General features: G+C 33.8%; 1 protein-coding gene across 5 annotated transcripts; it reads right to left on the bottom strand.

The window, feature by feature from the left end:
• Nucleotides 1-3,498: 3,498 nt before the first annotated feature.
• LOC130816097 (SKP1-like protein 12) lies at nt 3,499-11,913 on the bottom strand. 5 transcript variants are annotated; one of them, XR_009042701.1, is made up of 7 exons: nt 11,633-11,913; nt 8,353-8,466; nt 7,768-8,212; nt 6,871-7,029; nt 6,680-6,748; nt 4,130-4,671; nt 3,499-3,854 (listed from the first exon to the last, which is right to left on the bottom strand). XR_009042701.1 is itself a non-coding variant. In XM_057682709.1 (7 exons), the coding sequence occupies exons 4-7, from the start codon at nt 7,822-7,824 to the stop codon at nt 4,225-4,227; spliced, it is 732 nt and encodes a 243-aa protein (XP_057538692.1). In that variant the 5' UTR covers nt 7,825-7,872; nt 8,087-8,212; nt 8,353-8,466; nt 11,633-11,913; the 3' UTR covers nt 3,888-4,224. The 5 variants fall into 5 exon arrangements, 4 of the variants coding, with proteins under 4 accessions (XP_057538692.1, XP_057538701.1, XP_057538673.1 ...); XM_057682709.1 differs by lacking the exon at nt 3,499-3,854 and having other exon boundaries at nt 3,888-4,671; nt 7,768-7,872; nt 8,087-8,212; XM_057682718.1 differs by lacking the exon at nt 3,499-3,854 and having other exon boundaries at nt 3,888-4,671; nt 7,768-7,868; nt 8,087-8,212.
• Nucleotides 11,914-13,467: the final 1,554 nt, after the last annotated feature.

Raw genomic sequence — 13,467 nt, 5'->3', positions numbered from 1 at the left:
GTTGTCCCATCAATCACAATACTCCCCCTTGAATGCATTACATATATGTGGAAATTTTATTATGACATTCATGATCCTAAAACTGTCTCATTAAAAACCTTTATCAGGAAAAACCTGGTGGGAAAAAAAAACTAATTAAAGGAAAAAAGAGTACAGTGAGCATATTTCTCCCCCTGAAGTTAACATATGTCTCGAAATCGTCACATTCCAATCTTGCGTACCAAATATTCGAATTGCTTTAACGGGAGTGACTTTGTGAATAAATCAGCAGGGTTTTCACATGATTGAATTTCTTGGACTTTTATCTTTTTATCTTTCTGCAAATCATGTGTGAAGAATAATTTTGGTGACAAGTGTTTTGTTTTGTCTCCCCTGATGTATCCTTCTCTGACTTGGTTGATACATGCATCATTATCTTCATAAATTGTAGTTGGTGCCCTAGTTGTATCGTTTAAGCCACAATCCTTTTGGAGTTGGCCGATCATGGATTTCAACCATACACACTCTCGGCTGGCTTCATATAAAGCTATCAGTTCTGCATGATTTGAGGATGTAGCCGTTAGAGATTGTTTTGTTGATTTCCAAGATATTACGGTTCATATGTAAATACATATCTAGTTTGTGACTTGGCCGTATGTGGAACAGATAGATACCCTGCATCAGCATATCTAGTGAGTATGGCATCATTTCCTGACTGGAAAAATAATCCAAGGTCTATAGTTCCCTTTAGGTATCGAAATAGATGTTTTATCCCATTCCAATGTCTTTCTGTTGGTGCATTGCTATACCTAGCTAATAAATTTACAGAAAATGCTATATCAAGTCTTGTATTATTTGCTAAGTACATTAAAGCACCAATGGCACTCAAGTATGGCACTTCCGGGCCTAAAATTTCTTCGTCTTCTTCTTGTAGATTTCTTCGAGTATTGCTTTGAAACTGATAAGATTTCTTCGAGATTTACTCGAGTATAGTGCATCATTTATTTCTATTTTTGTCCCCATAGGGAGTATGATGCATGCCTTCGATTAATTTTGCTGTTTCTGATATGGTATTGACATTTGCCTCAAGCAATGTTAGGTTTGAAAAATATTCTCGATTTTTCAATATCGTATGTGTTGCTCCACTGTCCAGGAGGCAATGAAATGTTGATCCATTTACTGACATTTCCTTTTCTAAGATTAGAGGAAAAAAATTATATTATTAATATAAAGCTAGAATACTCAATACAAAAACATAAGTAGAGAATTACAACATATTTCTTTCATAAACGTGGCTACGTCTACGGCCACGACTAAGTCCATGACCACGACCACGACCACGGCCATAGAAATTTCCTTGTTCAAAAGTATTCATGTCGCTCTTTTCGTGATATTTTCTATGACCTCTGCTTCTTATGAAATAGTTCCCACGACCTCAACGGCGCACATTCCTTTCAATTATATTTGTCTCATTAAAGGGCATAGTCCCAACAGGTCTCCTATTGTGCTTTTTTAATAATAGTTCATTATTTTGCTTCGCAACAAGAAGTGTTTTCAGCAATTTATGATATTTCTTAAAATGCCTTTCACGATATTGTTGTTGTAACAAAATGCTATTTACGTGAAAGGTTGATAATGTTTTTTCTATCATTTTTTCATCTGTTATTATTTGTCCACAATAGACTAATTTTGATTTTATCAAATGAAGGGATGAATTATAATCACTAATTGACTTGAAATCTTGAAATCTTAACTCTCGCCATCCATCGATGGCCTTTGAGAGAAGTACACTTTTATTATGGCCAAATCTTTCATTTAGCTCATCCCAAAGTAATTTTGGGTCCTCATAATTGGTGTATTCATGTTTGAGACTGTCGGTTAAATGATGTCTTAAAATTAATGCAGCTTTTGCCTTATCTTCCTCAATTTTATGGGATCTCTTTCAATACCCTTTCCTTTGTCGATGGGATTAAGTTAAATTATTGTGCATAATAAACTTTTTCCTTTTAGATATAATTTGACATCTGAAGCCCATTGTATAAAATTGTTTCCTGTTAATTCCAGGGCACTGAATTCTCTCTTTTTGAGATCAGCCATTATTTTCTACAATTGAGAAAATGACAAGGTTATTTAATGATTTTGTGTATCATTAGAGATATTAAAGCATATTAGTCTTATCTCCCCCTGATTTAATATCTCAAACATAATATGCACAATATAATCATAAATAAAAATAAAATAGATAGTATTAATAGATGATAAAACAAACAAAAAATATACATATTGCTAAACAAATGCAAGATTTATAATTTATTTTTGGATAATTAGGTAGAGCATTAACGCTACGAGTAATACAATTAAACCCATAATAATAAGGAATGCTTCTAGTATTTTATTTATATTATCGGAAATTGAATTGATGTGGGTGTTTGTAGATGTATTGTTTGCCATGGATGGTTGAAGGAAGAAGGAGATGAGAAAAAAAAATTATTTATTGTGTTTGGGATAAGGTGTGAGTGGTGGGTGTGTATTTGTGACGGGTAGAAGTCCCTATTTATAGGGGGTAAAAAGGTAAATTATTTATTTATTTATTTATTTATTATTATTATTTTTTTCAGAATCGAACTCTTGACGATTTACTTGAATTATAATTTTCGGACCACTATGGCATTCATCCCAGGGTGATACTTTTACAATTAGAAAAGGGTTTTATGTTGTGTAGAAATAATGTATTCATGTGTGCTAAAATCTGTGTTATAGGTAAATTAAGACAATTTATTATTATAATGTTAAACAAAATGGAATCAATAAAATCGTTATTTATTATTATTTGAAGGTGAAATTTAATTTTATGAGTTTGTTAAGTGATTATATAATTTATAGACTAAAATAACCAAATGCATATGCACATAATATGATGACATGATCAGATAAATAGAGATAAAACCGTCTATAAAGGCGATAACAATGCTAAATTAGCCAGTCCATAAAGGCGGTCATTACAAAATAATATTAGCCAGTCCATATAGGCGGCTGAAAAAGTAAAAACGAACATAAAAATTAAACGACATTATTAAAGTAAATTATTTATGGGTTAATAGTTTGAAAACGTTTACTACTAGTTTCTTCGCCTTCGTCATTTTTTCTTTTATTACTTTCTTGTGGGACTGTAGGATCATTAGTAGGCTGGACTGATGGGTTATCAGTAGATTGTGGTGGCTGATTAGTAGATGGTTGTGATGGTGGATTAGCTGCATTATTGGGACTTGGCATTGAGTTTTCATTTATATGGGTATTATTTGAATTATGTCTTCGCAGTTGGTTTGAATCACTATTAGCTGGGTTGGTAGTAACAGATATACAATTTTCTTCAAGGATAAAGTATAGAACGGTGTTAGTAACACCTTGAATAATAATATTGATACCGTTTGATTGTTGGTTCATATTGTGGCTAAAAAAAATGTTATAGTGTTTGAAAAAAAAATTACCTTCTTGGATTTTTGAGAGCAAAAAATGGTGTTGATAACGTGTTAAAAGATACGGAGAATATAAAGAGAAAAGTAGTATAAAATATAAACTTATATCGGTTTATCTTCTATTACATTCACTATCAAAGTATTCTGGAACTTGCACATATATATAGTGTAAGATGATAAAGGGATACAAAAGTGTTACTATTGAAAGGATAGAAAAACCCACAATCCAATGCATTCAATGTGTTATCCCATCAATCACAATAGGCTGATGTTATTTTTCTAAAAGGTAGTTTTGATCTCGAGGCAACGTTAATCACATTCGTCTCTATGCAGGGCTCTATCTTTTGAGGAAAAATTGACCATATTGGGTTGATGATAATGAACAATGGTTATTTGCAGCTGTCAAAAAATTCATAATATCAAGATCCAATATATCAAAACAAAACCATTTCTATATACAGAAAGAGAATTGAATTTTATTGTGACAATCAGACATGAATCTTGCATTTATTAACAAGAACAAGAAAACAATCTTAGCTACAGAATCTACTAATTCAATTACCCAATCAACAAGAACTGGAAACCAATCTTGGCTACAAAATCAACTAATTCAATTACCCAATTCACAAGAACTAGAAATCAATCTTAACTACAGAATAAACAAATTCAATTACCTAATTCACAAGAACTAGAAATCAATCGTAGCTACAGAATCCACTAATTCGTTTACCCAATTGGCAAGAACAAGAAATCAATCTTAGCTTCAGAATCACTCGAATACCCATGAATTCTCATTTCGTACTTGTTCCTCTTCTTCAGGTTTAAAATCATTCTTGATTTGGAAAACTTCCCTGATTTCCTCCACAGATTTATCTTTAATCATGTCGGCCACTGTTTGGCAAGTCAAATCAATCAAAGAATCCATAAGAAGATAGTTAGCAGCCATAATCAGATCAAACAAGATACTCTGATTACATTTGATGAATTCTTCGTCCCATTTCTTGAGTTCTTCATCATTTATAGGTGGATCCTGTTTTGCGTGTTTTTTGCAGTAATTGAGAATGTGCGTCAGAATGTCTGCACGAACTTTAAGCGGTGTAACACCATTGGTGTCGATGTGATTCTCGATAAGGTTCTTAATCAATGGACTTTGCGATCCGACGATGTTTGCTTCCACATCAAATGTCTGTCCATCTGAACTCCTTAGAGTTATTACCTTCTCGGATGAAGGCGATGCCATTGTTATGAAAGATTGCCAAAGTTGAGAAAACGAAAGAAAATTAGAGACAGAACTGTATTGTTTATCTTCAGAGGGAAAACTGTAAATTGTTTCAAAGAAAAAAAGTAAGAGAAAGTTGTTTTATAGTGAGGAAAAAACAAGGGCTACAGATTATTTATTTATTTTTTTTTTGTTTAAAGTAATACAAATTAAGAAATGGTTTGTTTGAGAGTCCGTCTTTAATTGGGTCGGTTTATAAAAAAAAATATAGAGTAAGAATATACATTTGGGCTGTGCCTGAGAGATGTTTCTCAGAGAGACAGTCTCTCAAAAGACTGGCTGATTTTATCCTGAACAATGCATAGCAGCGGAATCTATCTAATGATCCGCTAATTGAGTAAACTAACAAATTCATTTAATTTATATTAAAAAATAAAATAAAATCAAGAAATAAACACCTTATTTGTGATCTTTTAAAGTTGCATTCTCTTTAAAGGTATGAGTTGCCGCCTTCTTTTCCTCCTTAGACCCTAATCATAGTTCATATGAACGAAATACACTGAATATAATGGTGTAGATCAATTGTGATATTTTAAAAAATTTACAACGGATTTAACAATAGAGGCGACGGGGTTTCCTGTTACCCTTCTACATACTTCTAAAGAACCTTGCCCGTTGTAACTGAGTCACGTCTAAGCAAGGTTTCTACCCGATACATGTATCCACTAATCGCTAGTCATAGTATAGTTCTTATTTTATTCTATAGTCATTTGACTTTAGCATGAGCATGTAAAAGTCATTCACTACTGACAAGCCGAAAAAATATGATGTAACTATCATTACAAAGAAATATATAAATTAAAATAAGTGACACTATTGTTTTTATGTAAACACCTAATTCAGGTGCATTGTGGAGACTTCTAACTAAAATTAACAAATTTGGTAATTTTTAGGCTTAAGAATAACAAGATTCTTTCTTTTTATATGTATATCTTTATTTACCTAAAAATAACAAGGGTCCTCTTTTTCTCCCTCTTTCTTTCTCCAATCTCTGATTATCGAGAAAATTCATGTGTTCAAAGTTTAAATTTAAACCTTCAAAATCCAATTTACCTCCCTTGATACTTTGTCACATGTCTTCATTGAATCAATGAGAACCATGTGCAGGTTGTCGCCACATCAGATAAATTGTTTTCTTCTTCCATATTTTTATGGTGTGGCTCATAAGCTTAATATGGAAGTACTATAGTATTTATTATACTTCAGAAAATCCTAATTTATCACGTCATTCTTAACTCATGATATCCATGTCATCTTCGGCCTATCTATTCCTCTTCCATCTCCTTAAAGTTCCAACCTCCAACTATTCCAATGGTGCATTTTTTAATTTTTGCACATGATGAAACCCAAGTAAAATCTTTCTATGCACATGACCAAACCAATGTGAACCTAGTAGCTAAAATAATATTTCTTTCTTATTGTTTTGTCATGCCCAAGGTCTATCACAACAATTTTGAGCTATAATTCTAAATTTGTTCTTGTATATGTAAGTTTGCATGTAATGTGTGTTTGTGCATATGGTCCTTTTGCCTCATGAGAAGTTTACCCACCATCTACTATAAGTTATAACATATACATATAGATAGCATATTGATAGTGCATAACATATATTAGGGCCTCAAACATCAGGTTGAGCTTTTCGTTTAGTTGGTTCCTTGACATGGTATCAGGTTATGAGTTCAAGAAACCAACTCAACCAAAGCTTATGATGTTGCTTGAGGCCCTAGCGTATGTTATATACTCTACCACATATCTTTTATGAAAGTTGCATCCCTCCATGAAATTTCAGACTATTGATCATCACATTATTGGCTATTATCACAATAGAAGCAGTGAAGCACCACACAGCTTAGTTGAACAAATGACTAAACTATCACCACATTAATTAACTGTATTCCATTCTGCTTATCCCACGGAGAACACAAAAGAAAATGTTTGTCATTACCATAAATCTATGATGCAGGCGTGCAGGCATCGGTTCAACTGGATTAACATGGACATGGACAACATTGCTCTGCTTACAAGAAAAACCCGAAAAAGGAGATACGTTAACTGTAGCTGTTAGATCAATTTTTAAATCAGAAGAGTGTAAATCTAGAGTAATTCACATGGATTACAGAAACTAGATTTGCATACTTTGGTCCATTTCTGCTGTACACACTCATGCAGAAAGTGCCTATGCTGAGGAATCGATGCACTGGCAAATACAGTTTGGCGAGATTGACATGATGAATAAGATGTTAGCAATTTTCGCAGGGAACTAACTTGTCTGGCGGAATTAAACATGAAGTCAACCTGAGATAATATATATATGTATATATATATATATATATATATATATATATATATATATATATATATATATATATATATATATATATATATATATATATATATATATATATATATATATATATATATATATATATATATATATATATATATATATATATATATATAAGCAACTATTTGGAAGATAAAAAACAATTCAACAATTGAAATAAACAGAAAGCATTCTCAATCACGTTACAATATATAAGAAAATTGTAGCATTAAAGTATTGCTGCATTCTAATGCATGAGAACATCACTGTTTTATACGTACCACTAGGGGGTTGAAGTGAATCAAAATAAGGTAGGCTGGTCCAACAATTGTATCAATCATGGATGTCCAAATACTGTCAAACTAGTTAATGTATTGCCAGAAGACTACAGCAAATGCATTATTGAAATATATGGTGGAATCAATAGTTCAATTCCAAATTTCATTATGGCAGCTCATTAAATGTGATAATCAGTAATCAACAGTCCCGATAAGCTTCCTGCAGTTTATGACTAGTTAACTACTAAAACAAGGCATTAATTTCTTGGGAACTCTGAAGAATGTAATTATGGTAATGGCAAGTGGCAACTGATTATTTCCACAAGCCTAGATTAAAAAACTACAGGTTATAGAAGTTAAAAAAATATATCATCCACTGAGTTCCAGACCTATGCAAAAGAGGAAAGAATAAATTTTTAAAAAATCAATTACCTCATCAATTACGAGAACTCTCATTGCGCCAAGATCTAAAGCATGTTTCTCAAGCATTTAACACAAACTTGTCATAGTAGCCACCACAATGATTGGAGGATCTGCCTAAAATACAGAAAGATATAAGACCGTTTGCTACTAAACCATATACAAAATGTTTTTTTTTGTTGTAGGAAGTAAACATACAATTAAAAAATCAAGTCACAAAACTGAATACCACTATTCAATATATACCAATGCTTAATAGAAATTCGTCAATGAAAGATTTTTCTGTTATGCTCAAATGTAAAATGGTTAACCAAACTAGTGGATATGGAACCTTTAGCCACATTCTGTGCCTTTTCAACATTCCTCCGTCTAATAGGGCCATGACCGTGCATGATTTCTGCTCCTCTGATCCATTATCTGTGGGCTTTGCTGCCAACATTCGTGCAACTTTTTTAACCTTAATTATCAACACAAAGCAAAATCAGCAAAGCCCAAAAGGAATAGGTAGGTAAACATCATCATGAAACCACATCTACTTCCTCTTCTTGGACAAACAGATATTGTGTAACAAAAGAGTAAGCGTAAAAAACTTCTTACTTGCATACCAAGTTCCCTTGTTGGCACCACAATTAATGCTTGAACATAAGCTTTTTGGGTATTGATTGTTGAATATACTAAAAGTAGATATGTCAAGGTCTTCCCAGAACCTGTCTAGAGACAAACAAAGATATTAATTTTTTTTTTTGTTTTTTGAATAGAAGATATTAAGATAATTGATCTAAATATCAAAAGATAAATATATGAATTTTCTGTAACGAAGATGATAACTACTTGCTGGTTGAAGAAATTCAACAGTTACTGTAAGGTTAAGGGAAAAATTCCCTTTATGTGAGAGATTTTCTAGAGCAACATTGAAATTACAAAATAAAAACGAGGGTAATATTTTAGACACATAAAATAGGTTATCTTAGCTATGTTCTTAATATAAAACTCCCAACATAGATCTGGTTATAGGTACACGGTACACAGTACACGGTACACCTCACAATAACATCTTTGCTGCTTAATAACTTATAAATACAGTCTAGTGATAGAATATTAAAAATAGCGATATTTTGTTTGTAATTATGGCCATAGCAAGAGCAAATTGATTAGTTTCCACGGCCTTCTATCTTAACTGTGCTTGTAACATAATCCATAAGAAATGAAACTTAACACTTTCAATATGGTACACTGAAAAAATATTCCGTTCTCCTACTGGTCTCAGTGACCCAAAAGGATAATGTAGGACACATAATAGTAGTAGCTTGGTTGCGTACCCAAAATTAAATCATTTTTCCATCACCTTTCTGAAGGGTATGGTTTTCACTTTCAATAAAAAGTTAATAAGCAAACTTGATATAACCATATCAAAAGATTACAAGCAACATAAATTTCAAATTCAAAAACCCTGACTTAGCAAAGGGATCCTAACAAGTTCTAATAGTATACGTATAGTATAAGGTACTTATTAAGTAATAGTCCTTTTTCATGCTCTCTTATTCTGTATATTTTTGGTGCGTTGATTTCCAAGCCTATGGTCCCCTTCTTATTGTCTTCTAGTTTTGACACCTTCCCTAGGATCCTTTCCATGTATATTTCTGCTATGCATTATGCTTTATGCTTTTGTCTTCTAGTAAAAGGAACATGAGTCCTCTTGTTAGTGGTTAAGGTTTTGTCCTTCCCCTTGTATATATTGCACAACTACCGCCTCTTGCTTGATAGAATTAATGAATACTACCATTTCCTCTACATTTGCGTAAATTATTATGGTATCAGAGCCATTGATGTAAATTGCAGCAACTTTGAAATTTTTAACCCCAAAAAGTTCATCTCTTCCCCTCTTCTCTCATCCATTTCTTTTCTCTACTTTCTTCCTTTCTTTCTAACTTTCTTGATGGAAAAAATAAATAAACCCTCAAAACCCTCTTTTATCTTCATGGATCTAATGGTCCAAACATTGTAAGTGTAGAAAACCTTGAAGGAATCAGTAATTATAGTAGATGGAAAAGGTCATTGGAAATACCTCTATCTTTAAAAAAAAGATAGGTTTCATGAAAGGGACACTAGTGAGAGATAAAGTAGACAAGTTGGTATAAGCATCATTGAGTATTATATGATAATGAGAAGAAAATGAGAAGAACTAGAATCCTTGAACCCACTCCCTCAAATCATATTCACCGGATAGAGGAGAAAAAGTTGTTTCAGTTTCCGAATGGTGTGGATGAAATTTATGGACCGCTATTGTTAATGATGCCTACTCTTCCTACTGTTAAAGTTGCTCAAAGTAGTGTATTAAATGATCAACAGCAGGAAACATTGAAGTCTTTAGCAGATGATTAAATGATGTTGAGGTGTGCTCAGCACGTGGTGTAAAAGGGCACACAAATGAGAGATGTTGGTCAGTTATTGGATACCCTAAATGGCATCCCATACACAAGAAACCATTCAAAGGAAGCGGAGGAGGAATAGGGTCCACTACCAGCAAGAGAAGCAATCAATCCTTCAATAACTAGGGAAGGAACAGGAGATATGTTCCAAACAAAGCAGCAGCAAATCCCCAAGGTGATAGTGAATCTCTAAATGCATCAGGAATCATAGTACAACAACTAGAGCACCTCCTAAAGAATCTTCCAGGAGGCTCAAATGGTGGCAAAAAAACAACCATAGAGACAAATGCTGAGTTTTATAATGCTATGATGACATGTTATAATGTTTATGCTAAAAATCCGAAATGGATCATAGATTCAAGAGCCTTGGACCATATGTGTGGTAAGGTAAATAGAATGGTGAATGTTGTAAATGTAGACAAGGAACTAAAATCAACGTCCGATATTATAAAACATCAAATATTTCTACATTTGGGAATGTTGCTTTTCAAACTAGGATGTGTTTGAGTGATTTTTCAATTTTTCTGGAGTTTAAGCATAACTTACTCTTTGCGAGTAAAATTACTCTGAGTAATTTGGCTAAAAATGATAAATGTAAAGTGCATTTTTATGATGGCTATTGTGTGATTCAAGATAACGTGACTCAAAAAATAAGGGGGTTAGGAGAAAGAAAAGATGCGTTGTACTATCTCCTTGATGGAAAAATTAATGTCACCATCAAAACGTTGAGTGAAATCTCAAGACAATTTTCTACAGTACAGTCTTTGAAATAGAAAATGGTGTGGTGCAGCAACACACTCTCAGTAACAATACCCTATGGCATAATGACTTGGGCATGCTCCATTAAAAAAGTTGAAACATATAGGTTGTGTAAAGGAAGATGGTACATAGAATACTTGCTGGATATGTCCAATGAGCAAAATGACCAAACAACCATACCCTATCAGTACATCACATGCTAGCTATCCCTTTAAACTCTTGCATATAAATATATGAGCCCCTGCTGAGTGGAAACAAAGGGAATGTATAGTTTTTTTCCAAATAGTTGTAAATGAAAATATAAGAACAACTTGGGTAACTCTTTATAGACACAAGTTATATGCATTTCAAGCACCACAGAATTTTGTGAAAATTGCTCACACTTAGTTTGGAATGCAAGTGAATATGGTGAGATCTGATAATGCCTTGAGTTTAGGAATGATCAATGCAAAACACTCCTTACAAATTATGGCGTTGTCCACCAAACATCTTGGCGGATAGGCCTTAGCAAAATGAAAGGGTTAAGAGGAAGCACAAAAATGTGTTCGAGATGACTAGGTGCCTCAGGTTTCAAACAAGATTTCCAAAATTTTTTTTGGAGAGATTGTGTTCTTACACTTGCCTATATCATATAAAAAATAAATAAAAACGTAAAAAAATAAAAAACATAAAAAGAAAAAAAAACTTACCTACCCCAATCCTAGCCAATAAAACACCTTTTGAAACCTTACACCACAAACGTCCAAACCACAACACTATGAAAACCTTTGGTTGCTTTAGTCTTGCTTACAATCCTCACACCAACATAGATAACTAAGCCCCAGGGAGTGCCATGCATCTTTCTTGGATATCCTTCTCCCCAAAAAGCTTATAAATTCCTCAACCTTCTCACCAATCAAGTCTTTACTTCTAAGGATGCGAAGTTCTATGAACATATATTCCCATACACTCTCTCCAAAGAACTCTTATCAACTCATTCCTCCCTCTCAAGAACACAAAATCACTCATCCAACTATATGATGATAAAGAAGCCTCACCCCCAAACTCACCTATTTTCCCACCCTTATCCACAACATCAACTGCATCACCAACAACTTTACCCTCCCAGCCACAAATTAAAACCTTTCCTTCTCAAACCCAAAGAAAATTTAGTAGGCCCCCTCAACCTCCAACTTGGCTCCAAGATTACATCACAGACTCACTGCCTAGCCCTACAAACACAATTACAAATCTGTCCAAAATAGCCTACCAAATAAATAACAAGATTCTTACCTATGTCAACCCTCAATTCTCCAATTTTATGATTAACCTTCATCATAATCGAGATTCTCAAATGTTCAAAGAAGCTATTGCATATCCTCATTGGATTATAGCTATGAATGAAAAGCCTGCCTCATTGCTCGAGCAAATAACCAACCTTCCAGCTGGTTAAAAGCCTATTGGTACTAAACGGTTGTTCGAAACCAAGTACCAGCCGGATGGGAGCATTGAAAGGAAACAGACAAACTCAAGACATTGATTATAAAGAGACATTTGCCTCAGTTGCTAAACTCACCACCATCATATCTCTCCTTGCCATTGCAACAATCAGTATATCGGAATTGTCAAAAATGGATGTTAAAAATGTCTTCCTCCATGGAGAAATTGATGAAACCGTCTACACAAAAACCCCTACTAGTTATATTGGGTTAGGCATTCCTATTTTTGCCCATGAACCAGACAATAATCCTCAAACCTTTAAAGTATGCAAACTCAAAAAACCTTGTATGGCCTCAAACAAGCACCAAGAAAATGGTTCTCCAAACTTTTTCTTGCCCTCAAATCATTTGGCCACACCCGATCCAAAAATGATTACTCTCTCTTCTACAACCACACAACTTATTCACATATATTGTTGCTTATCTATGTTGATGACCTTATTCTTGCTGGTAGTGATTCACTCGTCATCCAAAAAAGCAAGCAATTTCTCTCCTCTAGGCTTCATATAAAAGATTTAGGGATTCTAAGATATTTATTGGGGCTAGAGATCGATCACAATGCAACAGGAAATTTCTCTCTCCGCATAAAATTCAATATGTCACTGACCTTGTGCAAGAATGCCACAAGTCTAAATCCAAACCTCTAAAACTACCCTTAGACTCCAACATTAAGCTTAAAACTAACAAAGGAGACCCTCTTCTAGCTCAGCCCATTGGCTAGCTAATATATGTCACAATCACTCACCCAGATCACTTACAGTCAATTCATGCACAAGCCAACCACCTCGGGCGGCAAAACAGCTCTTGAAGCACCTCAAGAAAAATAAAGCACATATCATTCTTGCCTCAAATACATCACCAACTCTAGCAGCATATTGTGATAGTGACTCGAGAGGGTGTCCTTTCACTTGGAAAAGCACCACTAATTTTTGCAATCTACTTAGATCTTCTCCTATCTCCTGGAAGTCCAAGAAACAGTCTATGAGTTGCTCACTCATCTGCGAATGCTGAGTATCGAGCTCTTGCTCTTACTACTACGTGAATTT

The sequence above is a fragment of the Amaranthus tricolor genome, chromosome 1, assembly GCF_026212465.1.
Source record: "Amaranthus tricolor cultivar Red isolate AtriRed21 chromosome 1, ASM2621246v1, whole genome shotgun sequence".
In the NCBI taxonomy this organism is placed as follows: Eukaryota; Viridiplantae; Streptophyta; class Magnoliopsida; order Caryophyllales; family Amaranthaceae; genus Amaranthus; species Amaranthus tricolor.
Note: the sequence above shows the minus strand (reverse complement) of the source record. Positions and strands in the feature narration are given on the sequence as shown.

Coding starts and splice junctions, on each gene's coding strand:
- LOC130816097 (XM_057682690.1), bottom strand. CDS start 7,824: ATGCTTGAGAAACATGCTTTAGATCTTGGCGCAATGAGAGTTCTCGTA. Junction 7,030..7,767: donor GAGTTCTCGTAATTGATGAG/GTAATTGATTTT, acceptor ATATTATCTCAG/GTTGACTTCATGTTTAATTC. Junction 4,672..6,679: donor GCCTGCATCATAGATTTATG/GTAATGACAAAC, acceptor TCATCCGAGAAG/GTAATAACTCTAAGGAGTTC.